The 20789-nt window shown below is 43.2% G+C and overlaps 1 protein-coding gene across 4 annotated transcripts in view; it reads right to left on the bottom strand.

Annotated features, from left to right (window-relative positions):
- SHANK3 (SH3 and multiple ankyrin repeat domains 3) overlaps window positions 1-20789 on the bottom strand; it is a 1690229-nt gene that overhangs the window by 794282 nt on the left and 875158 nt on the right. For all 4 annotated transcript variants that reach the window (XM_029615063.1, XM_029615061.1, XM_029615060.1 and 1 more), the window contains one exon: window positions 19613-19952. In XM_029615063.1, the coding sequence (XP_029470923.1) occupies window positions 19613-19952 (340 nt within the window). The remainder of the gene's footprint in view (window positions 1-19612; window positions 19953-20789) is intronic.

Here is a 20789-nt window from a genome sequence, read left to right as displayed (position 1 = left end):
GGAACTGCTCCCCTATGAGGAAAGGCTGAAGAGGTTAGGGCTGTTCAGCTTGGAAAAGAGAAGACTGAGGGGGGATATGATAGAGGTCTTTAAAATCATGAAAGGTCTTGAACGAGTAGATATGAATCGGTTATTTACACTTTGGGATAATAGAAGGACTAGGGGGCACTCCATGAAGTTAGCAAGTAGCACATTTAAAACTAATCGGAGAAAATTCTTTTTCACTCAACGCACAATTAAGCTCTGGAATTTGTTGCCAGAGGATGTGGTTAGTGCAGTTAGTGTGGTTGGGTTCAAAAAAAGGTTTGGATAAGTTCTTGGAAGAGAAATCCATTACCTGCTATTAATCAAATTGACTTAAGGAATAGCCACTGCTATTACTAGCATCAGTAGCATGGGATCTTCTTGGTGTTTGGGTAATTACTAGGTTCTTGTGGCCTGGATTGGCCACTGTTGGAAACAGGATGCTGGTCTTGATGGGCCCTTGGTCTGACCTAGCATGGCAATTTCTTATGTTCTTAAGAGGGCATTTTCAGTTGCAGACCCAATTCTCTGGAACTATTCTCCAGCATGTTTTCGTATCATCGAATGACCTAAATTATTGAAGAACCAACTTAAAGACGTACTTTTTAAACAGGCACTTTGAACTAGCAGAGTAAATTGATTAATTAGTCTGGGTGCTACTTAATGTTAACAACTTTTAAGTGCATGGAGAGGATAGGCAGTTGGACCTGTAGGATAAAGAGTTGATTAATCTTCTCTAGTTGATTGTTTAGATCAAATGTGACATTGCTTGCACTGATCCCGTTAATGCCATGTTTTTATTTCTGTATTTTGGTTTGCAATGATTGTTTTTATTATGAATATCTCTAGTATACCTTGCTGTGAACTTTGGAGCTAGTGGTTAATATGTTTTTAATAATAATAACAAAGTAGATCTGGATATCTCCTTCTTTCTCTATGATACTCACTCAGTTGATGATCTATGTTGATGCACAGGTTCATAAATGCATCTACTCTGTCTGGCAGCTCCACCTGGGTTAGTTCATTCTTGATTTTGCCCTTTATTCCTGTGTGGAACTGCTGCCACTGGGCAGGCTCATTACAAGCATTGTCTTTTCTTCTAAATGGTGGAATTGAGCAATATAAGTACTCAAACTCATTCTCTATTTTAACCACTACAACCCTTTTTCAGTCATGCACACCTGACATGGGCTATCAAACAACTTGCAGAAGGACTGCAGGAAATTATTCCAGTCTCTCAGCAGGGGACTATTCTATATGAGCAGGGCCGAGAGCAGGTTTTCAATCCCAAGTTGACAATGTCATGGCAATACACATTGGGGTACAGCAAACGTTGAAGGCAGCGCTGGTTAATAAATCCACGATAGAATCCTTGTGTTCCATCAAAGTGCTCTGGGAACAGGGTTGTAGGGCCATGAAGATCTGTCCAAGGAATTTTATTTTTGGCTTCTAGCAGGTCTATTTGTATGGAATTGTGGCCCCATTGTGCCATTAAGAGGTGTGACATGTTAAGACATGGAGGTCTCCTTTGTTAGATATCGGATTTTCCTCAGGGGAAATTCATTTTAAGGGTTGTGGTATTCTTACAAAGGGAAAGTTCCAGAGAAGGAGATTTTACCAAAGAGGTAAAAGATGTAAGAAATGGCATAGTGCTTGACATGTGGTACAGCCCCTTTTTGGGGAGGTAATTGGGGGCAGCATATAGCCCATGGTTTAGTGTGGGTATGGGGCTTCCCCATGGTGACAAAGTGGAGTAAAGATGTAACTGTCACCCCCTCTAGGAGTATACAGCAAGGGAAGAGAGATTGCTGGTGGGATGCTCTCCCAAGCACTCCGAAGACCTAAGTAAATACCTGAATGTGTAGCAAGTAAGTAGGAGGATAATGGAGGAAAGGAAGCAGTACTAGGAATCAACAGGATGAGGAGGAGAAACTGTGCCCGGCCTGGCGTTCACGGCAGGGCTGAAGAGATTTCATTATCTAAAGAGTGGTGGGGTGGGGGTGGGGGGGGGGAGAGCCATTCCAAGGACTTTGTTGTGAATACTAGAAACTAGGATAAGAAAATAAAGGAAACAATGTGTTTTTGGGCCTGGTTAGGCTGATGATTTGAGAGGGAGCAAAAAAGATTACTGGAGAAACATGAACTGAAATATTTTCTTTACCTGAAAACTTCTGTTTTCTCTGTTGGATTGAACTAAGAATGTGAGATGAATATTCTTATTTACTCAGCTAAAATTATTATTTAAGTAAACTAGTTTTACACTGGAGCACAACAGTTGGTGTGGACAGTGGTTTTTTTGTGTGTTTATTCAGCTCAGTTTGGTCCTGCATGTTAGCCCACGGACCAAGAGTAATCATAGATTACCCTGGGAGAGTTACCCCATTGCTCCTCATGGCTGGGCAGGTGACCCAAAATGGAAGAGGGGTTATAGAAGGACCAAGGTTAGAACCCAAACTTCAATGAAAATTGGGAGGCTGCATTTAAATCTCACAAATCTTGGCAGCTATGGGAATTATTACAAAACTTGATGTGCCTCAGGCCTTAAATTCTGGTTGTATGTCACTATAATATGTCCTTTTACTTTGGTCCAACATTGCTACATAACCTCTACTTTTGGAAATATTGGAATTATGGTGTTAAAGAAGAGAATGTCACTGTTTTTGCTCTCTTAAAGTAGATGTGTGGAGAGATGACCTCTAGGCAAAGTGTGTACTGTCTAAATATAAGATTGCCCTCAGAATGGAAGTGGATCTTTTCTGAGACATTTTGGTCATTCTCCAGTAGGAGTCATATGGAGATATTGAAGTAAATCTGAAGAAACCTTTGGGTCTGCTGATCATTCTAGCCCAGCAGGGCCCTATGTCACCATTTTTATTTATTTATTTATTTGTTTGTTTTTATATACCAACGTTCATCCGTGGGTATCACATCGGTTTACATTATGACTTTTTGATAATGTGACGGCAGTCATATTATCATTACATTGTAATATTGTAATATTGCAGCATTGTAAAATAATGTTGTAGCATTGTAAAAATTCCATTACATCTATGGGTTGCTTTAACAATTATTACATTATGACATTGAATAATATTTGTCATTTGGTAACTTTCATGAGCTGGCATGTCAAAGGAATGCTCCTAGGCATTTTCCAAGAGGAACCTTGGAAGACCTATGGACCACAACTATATTTTGGAATATTCTCTGGCTTTATCTAGACATTTCTTCCTATAAAGAATGCAGTAAGATGAATTGAGTACTAATGAGCTTATGCAAGAGGAATTACTAATGCACCAGATTTGTTTGAAGCAAGAAATAGAGATCTAAATGCTTTGCTAGAGGAAAAGGAAAATTACATTTTGCTTATTTTGTTGCTTTGTTTGTCTTTGCTGTTGAATCCTGCGACTCATTCTTTTGTGATTTTTTTTTTATGTAAATGGACTGTGGGTGCCCCAGAAAAAGAAAGTTTATAGTTTTTGAAGATAACTCAAGAATGTGGGACCCTGAGAAATCCCAGGGTTGTGGGTTTGAGGTTTTGGGTCTGCTACAGAGTGGTAAAGAGACTGAAGATATTTGTGCAGGGGTGTAGTCTGATGGTTGTAGAGGGGAAAAGCAGCCGTAGAAAAATATTACCCTTAAGCTTCTGAGCCAGGTCCAGTCAAATAAATACCTGACCATTGTTTAATTAATTTATTTATATTCTACTTTTCAGCACTTCAAAGCAGATTACATTCAGGTACTTTTGTATTTTTGAACCCCAGACTTGGTGCTAGGACCACAAAAAAAACAAAACCCAAAAAAACCCCCAGCATTATTTTATGTGTCCCAGTCAAGGATTACAATGGTAATAAGAAACAGAAGGGGGTTTGGATGTTGGTTTAGCTATTGGTCTTGTAAGAAGCAAAGCTGAAGATGGCAAGGCCTGAAATAGCCTACTAGCAGATGTTGTAGAGGCCATCAATGGAACATATTTTGGGTATGTTTGGGAAATATATGGGAAGCAGTGGTGGGAACAGAGTTGAGAGTTGGATGGAAGACATGAAGGTTGGGGAAGTTGTTTTAGGAATGCATATGGGAATTTATATGTATATCTATCCAAAGTGGATGAATCTCAACTGGACAAACTGGATGGGCCATTTCATTCTTGACCTGCTATCATTTCCTATGTTATTATTTATTACATAATCTCTATATCTCTGCTATAAACTGCTCCCAGGGACAGTAACTTTAAAATAAGCATTTACACGCCCATACACTGGAATTTTAAATCGTGTGTGCACTTGCGCATGTATGTTTTAAAATACATCTAACATGCATATGTGCTCCTAATTTTAAGCAGTTATTCAAGCAAACATATTTATACTTTGTTTATCTTCCTTAGGACTTTGTAAGCTTAAATCCACAGGTAAGCGGATTTTAAAACATGATCATGTGAAGGCCATTCCCAGTTTTACCAATTAGTCCACCAGTTTGCCCAGTCTGTCTTGAGGTCATCCAGACCTCTCTGGTTCTTCAGCCTGCACTCCCCAGTTGACCCAGACTTCTCACCCAGTCAATTTAGGCCTAAATAGAGATTTATGCAGACTTACATCTCATCAAGAGCAGAAGTAAATATGCATGGCTAACAGCCACATAACTCTTAGGCCTGTCCCATAACGCCTCTGACACACCCCATCTCTGCTCCTTTTTTTACTCATACATGCATACATATGCACATAATTTGTGGCTTTTGAAATACATGTTGCTCACACGTGGCCCATATACTCACATCAAAACCATAGATCCTGACAGCTACACAAATGCAAAGAACCATCAGCACTTTTAATCACTTTATCTTCACATCTTTCATGTGCACAAATCAACAGCTGCACCAAGTGCTGCTTTTCATCATGACTTTGTTTATTTTTGTGTTCTAGGCTTTATGATGTTAATATTCAGAGAGTTGCTAAGTGACAAAAACATCCAGAGAAAGTACCGTATGTAACTTTTCCAGGAAACTGATTGGGACTTAGGAGCACAAGTCTCCCACCAACTTTATCCGGTTAAAGTTAGGATGGTGATTTTTCCAACCAGACTTGTCTGTATAACTTTACTGGGAGAGCACTCAGACAGGCCGATCCAATATGGAAGCGCTAAAAACGTGCATCCAAACAGGGCGCACTTTTTTTTAACACGCGCACAATCACCTCTCCTGCACGCCTGATGCAATAAGCAAATGCGCTGCCATGCTCAAAAGGACGCACTAGGGATAAACTGTGCATTCCTAGCATTTCCATGGCATCCAGCACCCAGGAAGATGTGGCTGTGAGTGGGTTAGGAAAACGGATACTCAAGTTATAAGCATTCGTTTTATCCCACAGCAACTAATTTACTGGCACCATACCCACCCACAAAATACATGGCCCGGAGCATGTATATTGTGGATGTATATTGTGTGCCCCAACATTTTTTTTTTACTTCAAGACTTTTTTTTGTATGGTGCTGCTTTCTGTAGTTCTTCCTATGTAGTATCACAATGATGCTAAGTAGGAGGAACCACAGAAAAGTAGGTTTTTTGTTTTTAAAGTTGAGCCCTTGATGCACAGGAAGACTTTATGCCAATTTTGATGTATGTTTCATCTAGAAATCCATGATCAGTATAGGGTAACTGCCTACAAACTCTATTCCTTGAAGAGGTGACATTAGTAGAGACTAGAAAGAAGGTCTTTTCATACTGTGGTCTAGTTATTTGGAATTCTGTATCTAGAGAAATTTGATTCATCTCAGATTATCTCACTTTTCATAACCTTAGTTAAACATGGTTCTTGGCCTTAGCTTTCAATTGATAAGCTTTGATGAAGTAGGTGGAATATGCTGATTATAGGCCAAATTTTAAAAGCCTGGCGTGCATAAAAATCGGTACTTACGTGCTTGGCCAGGCCCTGTGCGCACCACACGCATTTTCAAAAGGGTCCGGCCACGCGCGTAACTGCCGATATGCGCACAAATGCTGGACCCTGAAAAAGGGGTGGGCTGGGGGACGTGGTCTGGGTAGGGAGGGGCGGGACAGAGGCCAATCGGGTCAGCGGCCATTAGCTGCTGTCCCAGGGAAGTGGGCACCAACAGCTGACTGGCGCGTGTAAATTACTTCTACTCCCGAGGAGCAGTAAGTAATAAAATTAAAAAATTAAGGAAAGGTAGGTTAGGTTTAGAGGGTGGGGAGGAGAGAGAAAAGAGAAGGAAGGTTAGGCAGGGGGTTAGGGAAGGGGGAGGCCCAATTGCGTCACCATACTTTGCAAAAATTCACCCCCCCTTGCTTGCGCTGCCCACACATGCGTGCATGGATTATAAAATCCAGCGCGCATGTGCGCGTGGCCAATAGATTTTATAACATGTGCGCCGACGCACACATTGTAAAATCGGCACATCTTTTAAAATCTACCCCTAAACCAATTGTTTGTGTTTTATTTTTTGATGTTTTATTTTACTGATTGTATTATTGTGATGTTGTAATTTTGATAATTTTATGCTGTTTGTTTGTTGGTTGTTTTAATTATGTAAATTGTATGTTTTATGTTTTTGTAAACCTGCTTGGAGCCTATACTAATTGGGTGGTTGATAAACTGAAGGAAATAAGTAAATAAATAAATAAACAAATATTTGTGTCATGGGGAACAGGGCTGAATACCAAATTTTGAAGTCACACAAGCAGATAGAAACTTTGCACTGGTCCTGTTTAAACAAAAGGGTTAACAGAAAAAGCTACACAGGTTCTCTGTACCACAGAGATTATAAACTCAAGTGCAAATTCCCACATGGCATGGAGCAGGGATAGTTCACAGTTTCTTAGTGACAAGTCCAAATTCTTGAAAGGACTCACAACAGGTCAATAATTTCATTTTCAAACAGATATAAACAGATTCAGCTCAAGGTATTCATAGACAGGTTCAGGCCAACATCAGAATATCTAAATACACTCAAACAAATCAGTTAATTCACTATAATATTTTCACATATGCATTCACATATATAATTCAACATCAAGTCTCACAGATATCAGTATCTAGGTTCTGCAGCACAATTTAGCAGCATTCAAGTTGCTGGGAATGAACCCTTTTCTTGTCTCTCGGACCAATCCAGTTCCTCAAGGGAGGGGGTCTCTAACTCTGCTATCGGACTCAGTACAAGGTATCCTAATTTGTTTCAGCTTACTTTCAACAGTGCACTCCAGTGGCTCAGAGGGCAAAGCAACAGCCTCCCAGTTGGCCAGGCCTCTGATTTAAGACCCATCTGCAGCCAGTTCTCACACTTTCTACCCCTCCCACTACTGCCTGAGGAAGAGAAGTCAGACAGTATACTTATAGCAGCAATGTTGTGTCCCAGAGCCATACAGACCTGCATTATTATAGCAATAGCTAGGGAAGGGAAGTCGGTATTCACACATAAAGTAATGCTGAGTTCTATTGTCAAGATTTATCATAGCAATAGTGAGCAAAGAGGAACTGGACTGCAAAATGTGAAGCAGCAGTTCTATCTCCTAAAGTCCCATAGCCCTGCACTATTCTTGGGGGGAAAAGAAACAAAAGAAAAGAAACAAACAAACTACTAAAGAGAAGATAGTGCAGTTAGTGTAGCTGGGTTTAAAAAAGGTTTGGATACGTTCTTGGAGGAGAAATCCATTAACTGCTATTAATCGAGTTGTCTTAGAGAGTAGCCACTGCTATTATTGGCATTAGTAGCATGGGATCTACTTAATGTTTGGGTAATTGCCAGGTACTTGTATACTGGATTGGCCACTGTTGAAAACAGGATGCTGAGCTTGATGGACTCTTGGTCTGACCCAGTATGGCAACTTCTTATATTCTTAAGTAATACAGCCTTCCTCTCATAGAAACAGCATTAACACTAAGGTTTCTCCACATTAGTCTCAGTCTCCACTTTTCTAATATAAACAGTAACATAGCAGCCTCTACAAGACTCCTAATTTAAATGACAGTAGGGCTGCCTCTGAATGGCTTTTCTGGAAATGTTGGACACACCTTCACTCTCTATGGCTGTTCTGCTCTCCTAAAGAATGCCAGACACATTATTGCATCCCTATAACTTGTAGAACAGCTAAGTTAGACTAAACACAAAATGAAGTTCCTGCAAAATATCATAAACTAATACTGCTGACATACTGGATTATGTCTCTGTCATGTCTGACATGTATGTGGTACCTGGTAGAACAAAGAATCATAATAGTTTCTGCAAGTTTACATATACTACTAGAAACCATCAATACCAACTGATGCCTTGAGCCAAAAGGCCTAAAACACAATCCCCAGTGAGGGATAGGTGACAAAGGAATGTTTTCTCTCTTGCTAAATTCTGCAAAACAAAGCCATAAATTATTCCTGTTGGTCCAAGGTGGGATAAAGCCACACTTTTTATTATCAAGGTTTGCACTCTAAGGACTTGAACTTTTGGCTTCAGATGGGAACCATGAAGTGAGTTTCCTCTCTTGGGCACTTAGCTACTGCTCATCCTTCTGATGCTGAGAAATTTTCTCCATTGATGCTGCCTGATGTGTGCCTAAGAACTATTTCACTCAATGGAGTTGGGAAGTTAAGATGGAAACTTTCTACCCTGTTTTACAAGGTGCTGGCTTGAGTGAACACAGAGAATGGTAATCAATTGATGTTAGGTTGTAGTTGCAAGCTCTGACTTACATACTACTAAAAACTGGTATATTCGGTATACTATTGGTATTGTGATAATACCATCAACAGATATATTTTATTTATTTATTTATAAAAATTGTGGCCTGCTGATCTATAAATCTCAGTGTTTAGCAATATAACATACACAATCAAAATATTAATAAACAAATAAAGTCAAACTAATACAAATGTAAACAGAAATAAAACAACACTATGTTCACTCAAAACATCTTGCATTCCTAACTTGAGTTGCTTTACCAAATCCCAGAAGTTCATGAGACATCAGTTCTCATACCCAAGGATAAACTTTAATCTTTTCCTAAAGGGTAAATAATCAACTTCTAGTTTTAGAGATTCTGGAAGCTTATTCAAAAGGATAGGCCTAACAACCTGAAATATCAGACCCCATAAGACTTTTAAGCATATTAGCTTATGTAAAGGGACAACGAAAAGATGCCTGGATGAAGAATTTAACACACAGGCAGGAAAATACCTAGTCAACTTGGGAAAGCATTGTGGCATTAAGCCATGAACTGATTTAAAGACTAATGTAAGAATTTTGAATTTAACACGCCAGCAGACAGGAACCCAGTAGATCTCTCAATGCCAGTGTAATATGAGTGTGAAGCAGGCAGCCAAAAATGAGACATGCAGCATAATTTTGCACAAGTTGTAAGGCTTTTAAAGATGAATTTGGAAGACCAATGTAAAGAGAATTACAATAGTCAAGCAAAGTAAGAATGAGAGCCTGGGTAACAGCTCAAAAATCTGCCTAATTCAGGAAAGGTTTTAACTCATGAAGAAGACATAGTTTGAAAAAGCACTTCTGTTCCACTGATTGAATTTGGGGACGCAAAGAAAGAGAAGAATCAATCTTCCTCAGAAAGTCACAAGTGCAAGATTTAATAGGAGTAGATGAACCTTCAAAAGACCATAGTTTGGGAACATTCATTTCCAAACTATGGTCTTTTGAAGGTTCATCTACTAAACTTCTAAACTTCAAAACATCCATAGTTTTTTAAACTTCTAAACTTAGCATAAACATAGTTTTTTAAACTTCTTTTTAGTTTAAACATAAAAAACTATGTTTTTAAACTTCTAAACTTCAAAACATCCATACTTTGGGAGATAGAGTTGTGAACCAAGTCACGACTCTATCACTGACTCTCTAAAACTCTAGGAGAAATGTCTCACTTCCATCAACACCCTACTCACGAATCTCCACCTCGCCCTAAACACCTCTAAAACCGAACTGCTCTTTATCTCCCAACACCATATCCCCAAACTCTCCCTTGCAAGCGACCTGGCATATAGCTCCATCTTCTCTCAGCATTTCATACGAGACCTTGGTGTCCTGATTGACCAGCAATTGAACCTGAAATAATATATCAACTCTATCCTCAAGAAAGGTTTCTATAAGATTAATGTCTTGAAAAAACTAAAACCTTTTTCACCATACCCATGATTTCTGTTCCTTCATTCAAGCCACCCTCTATTCCAAGATGGACTACTGCAACTCCCTTCTCCTAGGCCTCCCCTACCCCACCATAAAACTGCTTCAAATGCTCCAGAATGCAGTCGCGAGAATTATCAGAAATGCCCGTAAATATGACCATATTACCCCTATCCTCAAAGACCTGCATTGGCTCCCGATCCCTTCATGTATCCTCTATAAAACCCTTACTATTATTCACAAATCCATCTACAGACACCACTCCAACTGGCTTGATGAGCCGTTCCATCTCACACTCTCAGACCGCCCCACCAGAGCAACCAATTTAGCAACTCTCCATATCCCATCCCTCAAGAAGGCACACCTCACCTCCCTGAGGGACCGAGCCTTCTCCATTGCCGGTCCCACCCGCTGGAACTCACTACCCACAAACCTCCGACTTGAGCCTTGCACCATCAAATTCAAAAATAAATTAAAGACCTGGCTTTTCAAACAGGCTTACGCAGATTAGATCCCCTGCATCTTAACCCCTTGCTGCACCAATTCGTTACTTGAACTTATCTGTTAAATTATGTTTCATTGTTTAACAGGTTATTTCTATAGTTCTGATCTCTTGTTTGCCAGTCTCCAGCTACCCTTCTTCCCTGTTCTTTGAAGTCCAATCTCCTGTCCCTGTTTGATGTATTTTCTACCTCAGTTCAGATGTAAACCGGTATGATGTAACCACTAATACCGCTATAAAAAATAAATAAATAAATACATAAATAAATAAAATAACATTAGTCGTCTCCGTGCAGGAAAGTATAATGAGGCAAGGTGAGGCAGTTGCTTCAGGTGGCAAAATTGTGGGAGTGGCAGAAAGTGTCCCCCCAAAAAGCCCTGCAGTGACCGTCTTACTGTGCCTTTGAAATTCTAATGCCAGAGGGGGGGTCCCACTCCCTGTCAGCAAAATGGTTCCATTGCGGCCAGCAGCATACAGAAATGACACTGGCAGGGTTCCCACTCCCCGCCAGCATGAAGAACCCTGGCGGCCAGTAGCACAGAGGAATGACACTGGCAGGGTTCCTACGCCCCACCAGCATGAAGACCCCGGGACAGTCGGCATCACAGAGGAATCACGTTGGCGGGGTGCTGAATCCCCGCCTGCAAGAAGGTCTTGTGGCAGCCTGAGGCACGGAAGAATGAAGTGCTAGAAGGGTTCTTACTCCCTGCCAGCAAGAAGATCCCATGGTGGCTGGTGGTGCAGCAGAATGAGGTGCTGGTAGAGTTCCCACTCTCTGCCAGCAAGAAGACTGCATTGTTGCTCCTGATTGTGATCTACCAGCTTACATGGGTACCGTGTTTCCCCGATAATAGACCCTACCCTGAAAATAAGCCTTAGCTTGATTTTCAGGATTTTTGGAGTAGGGCTTGAAATATAAGCCCCACTCCAAAAATAAGCACTAGCTTTTAAGTGGATGTGTGGTTCCACTCCAAGACTTGCCCAACCCCCCCCCCCCAAGACTTACCGAAAGTCCCTGGGGGGGGGGCTGAAACCCAGGGGGGGGGGCAGATGGGTGGTTGTAAAAACAACCCCCCCCAAATCCACCCCAACCCTTCAATTTTACTTCATTGCACACCCCCCCACCCTCCCGACCCCCCCTAAAACTTGCAGAAATTGGCTGGTAGTCCAGTGGGGGTCCCGGGAGCGATCTTCCGCTCTCGGGCTGTCGGCTGCCAGTAATAAAAATGGCGTCGATAGCCCTTTGCCCTTTCCTTGTGACAGAGGCTGGCCAATGGCACCGATAGCCTGTCACATGGAAAGGGCAAAGGGCCATCGGCGCCATTTTGATTACTGGCAGCCGACGGCCCGAGAGCAGGAGATCACTCCCGGGACCCCCGCTGGACCACCAGGCAATTTCTGCAAGTTTTAGGGGGGTCGGGAGGGTGGGGGGTGCAATGAAGTAAAATTGAAGGGTTGGGGTGGATTTGGGGGGTTGTTTTTGTTTTACAACCCCCCCATCTGTCCCTCCCCAGGTTTCGGGCCCCCCCAGGGTCTTTCGGTAAGTCTTGGGGGGGGGTGCAATGAAGTAAATTTGAAGGGTTGGGGTGGGTTTCGGGTATCATTTTGGGGGGGGGGGGGGAGATGAAATAAAATCAGCCCGGTCAGCCATATGATACCTAGTAACGTGTTTCCCCGAAAATAAGACATCCCTGAAAATAAGCCCTAGCCATTTTTTTGGAGATAAAAATGAATATAAGACCTGTCTTATTATCGGAGAAACACGGTAGGAGAAAGAAAAAGGGGGAATGGGAGTGAGTAATAAGGTAAGGAAGGGGAGTGAAAGAGTGGGAAGAAAAGGAAGGGAAGTGTGAGTGAGAGATAAAGGGAATGAGTAACTTAGAGGGAATGCAAGGGATATGAATGGAGAGAAGGAACTCGGAGGGATGAGTAAGAAGGGAAGGAAGGGGAGATTGGGTGTTTGAGTGACAGAGAGAATGTATGAGAGAGATAAAATGTGTTTGTGCATGAAACAGCATGTGTGTGTGTGTGTGAGACAGAGCACGTTAGTGAATGTGACAGAGAATGTGTGTTAGTGAGTGTATATGTGTGTTTGTGAGAGTATATACGTGTGTATGTGAGAGAGTACATGTGTGTATGTGTGTGTGTGTTTGTGTGCATTGTTAGGATTCATGGGTTTGTGGACCCTTGGCCTGAGGTGAGTGTTACAGCCTGAGGGGAGGAGTCCCACAGGTGCTTACTGTTGGGAGGCATGGTCAGCAGTAGTAGAACAAACTGTAGTATAGCGTAGTAACAGAGTCTCTGGTATGATGACGTAGGGGCTACCTCGAGGAGCGGAGAAGCGCGGAGTCAGTCCTTGCAGCAGTGACGTAGGCTGCTCCGAGGAGCGAGGAGCAGGAGCAAAGTCACTCAAGTAGAGATGTAGACGCTGCCCCGAGGAGCGGGCAGGCATGCAGCAGGTTGCTGATGCAGTGACGTAGGCTCTACCCTGAGGAGTGGGGAAGAGTGGAGCAAGTCACTGGCGTGGCAACGTAGGCGCTGCCCTGAGGAGCAGAAGTGCAAAGCAAGTTGCTGGCGTAGAGACATAGGCACTGCCCCGAGGAGCAGGGAAGTGCAGAGCAAGAGTCTCTTTAAGGTAGTTCCAGGGCAACCCCAAGGAGCGGGGAAGCCAACAGGCAGGACCTCTGGAGAGGTGCAGGGACTACCCCAAGGAGCGGGAAGGTCTGGGCACAAGTCTCCCGCGAAGCTCACACAGGCCCCCGAGGAGCGGGTACCCATGCCAGAGTCCAGGAACCGAGATAGAGATTCGAGCAGGAACAGACGTCCGAGCAGACAGGCACAAGCACCAGTAGCGAAGGAACTCTTTGCCAAGTCGATCAGTGCAGGCCCAAGGCGGTGCTTATGAATCACGGCTGGTGATGTCATCAATATGCGATGCCCCTGAGGTTCCCGCCATAGCGTTCTTAAAGGTAGACTCAGTGGCGCGTGCGCGCACCTAGAAAGGCCAAGCATTGGAATGGAGGTCGGCGGCGTCCCAGCCGCCATGAGAAGTCCTGGGAGATAGGCGGCATGCATCGGGAGCGGCTAGCCACAGCTGCAAGTTCGCCTGGAGAGGAGAGCAGGGCCGCACATGATGTTAGTTGGGTCAGCCGTGGACGGCCATGGCCGACGGTCATAACATGCATGTGCTTGAGACAGCGAGAGAAGAAAGTTTGTGCTCCCCTTCCATCACCCACTAATCCAGTACAATCGCAGGGTGACTTGAAATCAATAGTTCCCAGGTTTGGGGAGTAGAAAATATTATTTATCCTTAATTTGATTATTGGATGTTACTTGATGTGTCTGCTGTTTGGAAATTGCTTTTTGGGAATTTTTAAAAAATGTTTAGTTTAATTATTGGATATTATTCTGTTTGTCAGCTGTTTTGAATATTCTTTTTATTGGTATGGTTTACTGTTATGATTGAAGTTTTATATTTCTTGATTTGTTTTTTAGGAATATTTATGTTTTTGTTTTTCCATTGTTACACTGCATACAGAGTCTGGTTTGTGGTTTCCAGTTCAGCTTTTGTCTGCACATTTCTATTGGCACAGGTGGCCAACTCCAGTCCTTAAGAGTCACAAACAGGATTGGTTTTTCAGGATACCCACAGTGAATATGCTGAGGTAAATTTGAATGTATTGCCTTCCTTGTATGCATATCTACCTCATACATATTAATTGTGGATATCCTGAAAACCAGGTCTGTGTGTGGCTTTTGAGGACCAAATTTGGCCACCCTTGCTTTATGGCATCTTTATTCTGTATCTGGTGTTGTTGCGACCGTCGCTGCTCAATGTCCTCACTCCGCCCTCTTTACCTCTGTGGCGACTCCCTCCGGGTCTGATGGACGGCTGGCTGCCGTGGCGTCTCCATGCCGTCTCCCTCCAGCGTCCCCGGACTGGCTCGACGTTGCAGATCCTCCATGTTGCCTGAAGACCTAGGGTGTATGCGCGCGCGCGCTCTGATGGAAGTACCAGCAAGAGCGTGAACCTCAGGGGCATCCCCCTGAGATGACGTCATCCGCTTCCAATATTTAAAGGTCTCTATTTCACTATCTGAGTTAGCAAGCGGATTGCTTCGGCTATGCTTCCCAAGATACTCTGCCTCCTCGGACTTACCAGAGGTACCCGCTTCTCGGGGGCCTTGCTCTTTTTCTTTGCTTTCAGATTACATATAGGAACCGGTACTCGCTTCTCGAGGGCCTATGTTCCTGGACACTCTGAAGATTCTCTACTGCCTGGAAGCTACCGCTGCTACAAACAATTGTGAGTTACCATCGCTCTCTCAGAGCTTTCCCTGGAACCAGGTACTTGCTCCTCGAGGGCCTAAACCTTTCCAGCTCCTGAGCTTCCTTGAGACCTTATGTGAGTTTTGTCATCTAGTTCTGTTGATGAACTCTGCCTACTCTGCTTCTCACTTTCTACAGTTTCTCAACAGCTCAGCCATCCTGGATCGCTGTTCCAGTACCTGAGGGACTATAGCCCTGCCGGACATATCAACTCACTACTGCCACCTCTGGTGGTTTCAAAAACCTGTTTAATAAAACAACTGTGTGTCTGTCTCCATACTCAAGCCTAGCCGGTGGTCCCTCTCGGGATATCCTCCCAGGGCCGTGGTCATCTGCCACCGGCCCAGGGATCCACCCACAACTATATCAGATTCATTACAGATCACAAGACGATATCTGAGACACTACAAGATTGCTGACTCCTCCTTCTTTAGGAGCCAATAATAACAGATTGCTACTCCTAGCTTGTCAACTAAGCTCATTCATAACAGATTGCTAATTCCGCAGTCTAACTAACAGCAGATTTATAACAGGTGTGAGTTCTGCATGTATGTCCGAGGTGAGGTATTCTGCTGGCATGTAGTTTCTGTGTAGAGAATAAAGCAGCCTAATTTTTTCTGTTTTCCTGCTACGAGGTGTATTGATATTTTAGGGACTGGTGTAATATTTTCAGTGTTGCCTTTTAATAGTTGTTACTGTTTGAGTGCTGGTATTTAGTACTGTTTTGGCATGGGAAGATTACGATATTATAATTCAGTTTACTCATGGCTTTCTGAGGGCTAAGCCCATCTAATATGCTTTACAATAAGCCTGATATCATATGGGTCAGGTGTCTTTTCTTTGCCTAGGGTTTTCTGATTGGCATCACAGCAGTACATGTAAATATAATATACATACTGTGGTAACTGATATTTTTATCTCAGAAGACTATATTTTGAATGTCTTTTTTTTGACAAGTAAAATCTCCCTTTCTGGGACAGGGAAGTGGTTAATATGAAATTTTAATGCATAATATTTGTGTGTGGGGAGGGCCGGGGATGGGGGTGGAGTTGCCTCAAGGCTGAAAGTTTCACATTAAGCATCTAATACCCCTGCACTGACCTGAGAGAGTACACCGCACACAGACCCCCATCATTCAACCATCCCCTGGGGCAGATGCTGGGGAAGGGTGGAAGGCATGTGGTGGAGTTCCTAGGAGTCTGGCAGGGTTGTCAACTTCCTAGGAATTGTATCACTGCTGCTCTATCTGCCACTTCTCTGAGAACCCTAACCTTTCTGTTCCCACTTCCCAGCATTTCAAATTACCGAAAGAGCCAAACTTCAAGTGGGAAACCTCCACTTGGGCCTTCTCAGTGATTTGACCTGTGCTGTGCCTTGGGTGGGATGGGGCACGGCGGGGGGGGGGGGGGGGGCAGGGGGTGCGTGCCCTCACTTCCCTCACCTCAGGCAGCAAATTACCTTGAGCCAGCCCTAAGGCTGATAATCAAGCTTTTATCTTAGAAAGATAACAAATTAACTTGGTAAACAGGGCCTCAACAGATAATGAAATGGGAACAAGAAACTGGATATTATCTGCAAATAATTTAAATGTAAGACCAAGGATATATTTCAATACTTGAATGTAACAAAGATCCCAGTATGTTTATTCTTCTATAAGGCAAAAGACTATATATCTAGAGCGAGATCCTGTTGTATGGGGAGGAAACAGAGCAATAGAGTGGGTGTATAGTTCCCCCAGGTGGAAGAGAGTAGTTGGTAAGTTGGTCTGGTACATAAAGCCAGACCATTATCTTATGTTGGGAATTTTCTGTTTCCTTCCTAGGGGCAGCAGTCTTGGCTGTCCCTTGATTTTTCTGTTGTTTAACTATTAATGCCCTCATGGAGCCTCTTATTTTGGATAAGGAAGTTTCTTTCCACCCTCCCTACCCCTGTTATACTTTTATACTGATTTATTTGAGTTTGAGTACACATTAGCTAGGGACTCACCCTTAAGTAATTTTCTTTGCTGCTCCAACATCAATGGGAGAGGTTGCATCAACAAAAAGGAATTTGAAGATCATCTGTATCTAAGAAGAGGGATGGCATACAGCCATCCAGAGGAGAAGAAGGAGAAAGGGGAGAAAGGAGTTGGGATGGACCCTCAACAGGGTCCAGGAACATCTACTGGAGAATTTGGAAGAAAGGGTAACAGGAGTATCATTCTGATACTGAAAGAGAGAAGAAGAGAATAACTGGTGCCTTTCAGGTACTGTGAGGAGACAGCATGGAGAGGTAGGAGATAACTGACTGTGTAACAATGGATTTCAGTCATAACATTTTACCCACATTGGGAGGGAAGAAACAAACTTGCCCTGTACCAATGGGATTGGAGAAACAATGGATTAAAGCCTGAATTAATTGGTTTTACATTTTAAACTTTAAACAAGAATTTGAGAAGTCACAAATTTATTGAGAGACCCTTGTAACATCGATAAGTGAATCAAGTGCCATAAAGTCTATTCATCAATTCACAATATCTCAGTAAAAGTAATTTTGGAAACCAAGTCAGCTTCCAGTGTACCTTTTACTGCCTATTGACTCTAATACTCATGAGTGCTGTTATTATCACTGCTGTATACAATAACTTTAAACTGGGACTTAAATGTTTGGAATGCCAAGGCCTTGAAAGTTACCTTCATCCCACTCAGGAAATCCTAGAAATTTAAATAATTTAATACCAAGGGAATTTTACCATCAGTGATTGTATTTGAGATATGGCCTCTGGATCCACTATCCAGGATAAATCAGCCTAGATGTTACATATATATATATTAGGGATGTGAATCGTTTTTTGACGATTTAAAATATCGTCCGATATATTTTAAATCGTCAAAAAATCGTTAGGGCCACGATACAATACCAATTCCCCCGATTTATCGTTAAAAAATCGTAAATCGGGGGAAGGGGGAGGGCAGGAAAACCGGCACACTAAAACCCCCTAAAACCCACCCCCGACCCTTTAAATTAAATCCCCCACCCTCCCGAACCCCCCCCCAATGCTTTAAATTACCTGGGGATCCGGCGGTGGTCCAGAACAGCGGCGGTCCGGAACGGCCCCCTCAATAGAATCGTGTTGTCTTCAGCCGGCGCCATTTTTCAAAATGGCCGCCGCAAAATGGCGGCGGCCATAGACAAAAACGATTCGACGGAGGAGGTCGTTCCGGACCCCCGCTGGACTTTTGGCAAGTCTTGTGGGGGTCAGGAGGCCCCCCCAAGCTGGCCAAAAGTTTCCTGGGAGTCCAGCGGGGTTCCGGGAGCGATTTCTTGCCGCGAATCGTTTTCGTACGGAAAATGGCGCCGGCAGGAGATCGACTGCAGGAGGTCGTTCAGTGGGGGTTCCGGACCGCCGCTGAACGACCTCCTGCACTCGATCTCCTGCCAGCGCCATTTTCCGTACGAAAATGATTCGCGGCAAGAAATCGCTCCCGGAACCCCGCTGGACTCCCAGGAAACTTTTGGCCAGCTTGGGGGGGGCCTCCTGACCCCCACAAGACTTGCCAAAAGTCCAGCGGGGGTCCGGAACGACCTCCTCCGTCGAATCGTTTTTGTCTATGGCCGCCGCCATTTTGCGGCGGCCATTTTGAAAAATGGCGCCGGCTGAAGACAACACGATTCTATTGAGGGGACCGTTCCGGACCGCCGCCGGATCCCCAGGTAATTTAAAGCATTTGGGGGGAGTTCGGGAGGGTGGGGGATTTAATTTAAAGGGTCGGGGTGGGTTTTAGGGGGGTTTAGTGTGCCGGCTCACGATTTTAACGATTTTTCACGATAGTTTACACACCCAAACGGCAACAATACGATTCCCTCCCCCTCCCAGCCGAAATCGATCGTTAAGACGATCGAGGACACGATTCACATCTCTAATATATATATATATATATATATATATATTTATCTCTCTCTCTCTATATATATATATACAGTATATATCTATATCTCTCTATATATATGTAAAGATTCTACCAGATATTTAAATACCTTAGAGGTATTAATGCACAGAAGGTAAATATCATTCAACAGAAAGGAAATTCTGAAATAAGGGGTCATGGGATAAGGGTAAAAGGGGGTAGACTGAAGATTAATGTAAGGAGGTATGTTTTTTACAGAAAGGGTGGTGAAGGCATAGAACAACCTCCCAGTGAAGGTGGTGGAGACAAGGACAGTATCTGAATTCAAGAAAGTATGAGAAAAGCACATATCTCTGAGGGAGTGGTAGAGATTGTAGAAATGAGCAGTTGTGTCGCTGGGCAGACTAAATAGGCCATATGGTCTTTTTCTGCCATCATATTTACATATCTGTCTATCTAGTTAAATACTTAAAATCTTGGAGTATTTGCTTCTACAGGTTCTCCTCAGAATGTTAGGAACATTACAGCCTCCATGTGGCTCTCTTAGGAACGCTGGATACATTACTGCCTCCTTGTTCCTGCAAGTCTGAGGAACAATGGGAACACTACAGCCTCTCTGTGAAAGCTTTCCTTCTGATTTTGCCTCTCTTTGAAGTTATAAAGTGTGCTACAACCCTTTCTCCCTGTAAGTTCTCAGGTGATACTAGAACTCACTGTCCGGCGGCAGTTCTCTTACCTGGTCTTGCCACGGCTGCTTCTCCTAAGCGTGTGGGATTCGACCTCTCTCTCCTCCTGCACGCGCTGCAGGGAAGGGGAGCGGCTGTGAGTGCTGCGGGAGCTGCCCGTGCTCGCCAGGCTGCTGTCCCCCACTCCAGCCCCCACAGCCACCTCTGGTGACTGTGACAGCAGCTGTGGGGGCAGGCTGCGAAGCGAGGGCACTGGCGAGTAAGGAGGGTGTCCCTCAGCATTCAGGTTGTTGTCGCTAGCAGAACGCTGCAGCGTGCGGGGGGAGGAGAGGCTGCTAGAACTTGTGATTCGCCTCCGTTTCGTGTAGCTTGGAGTTTCTCTAAAAGGCACTGAAATAAAAATCAGAAATGGAAGCTCCATTAGTAATATGAATGCATAAATATGCACATAATATAATCCCTGAAACAGAGGATCCATTAATGACATAAAAAAAGTATTAATGTATAATGTTCATTTTTGAAGGATAACACATCAATGGAGATACACTCATGAGTCATATAGCTCTGGTCACATATATTGTCAGAAGATCCTAATCTCTTTCTGGAAAACCATTTGTGCTTGCATGGCAGAGGACTTGCTCAACTGCAGTCTTTGGCAGGATTGTTGTTGTATTATATTTTGTTTTTATTATGACGATGCATGTTTTATTGTAAGGACTATGGATTGTGAGGCCTATAAATATTAAAAAAAATAAGTAAACAGCTAGACAACCCATATTGAATAAGGTTCCCCCCAAAGCTCCAAAGCTCCAATGTGAAATGTATTTATTAGTTTGAATTTGTCTCTGTGCCTTTCTATCGACTATCCTTACATGACTCCCCTGGATATGCTCAGTTAGCCACATTGTTCCTCAGAGACTGCTGTGAAGTACTGAAGACCTATCTCCAATCTTAAGAAAGAATGACAGTGTCCTTTTAATTTGGTCCGACAACATAGTATCTAGGATCAAACCAATTCAGAATTACCCTTGTACTATAGATCTGATGTACATTTCAAATGTTCCTCCATCTGCAGAAACTGATTACAACCACAAAATGATGCCCATATCTCTGAGAAGCCATGTCATAAACGTGTTATGGCAATTAGGAGGTACAGGTAATTTCATTATTCACATTTCCTTGTGAATTGCACTCAATTCAATCTCATGTAAATAAGTTATATTACCT

The sequence above is a fragment of the Rhinatrema bivittatum genome, chromosome 9 (assembly GCF_901001135.1).
Source record: "Rhinatrema bivittatum chromosome 9, aRhiBiv1.1, whole genome shotgun sequence".
NCBI classification, from domain to species: domain Eukaryota; kingdom Metazoa; phylum Chordata; class Amphibia; order Gymnophiona; family Rhinatrematidae; genus Rhinatrema; species Rhinatrema bivittatum.
This window is presented reverse-complemented; position numbering and strand designations above follow the sequence as displayed.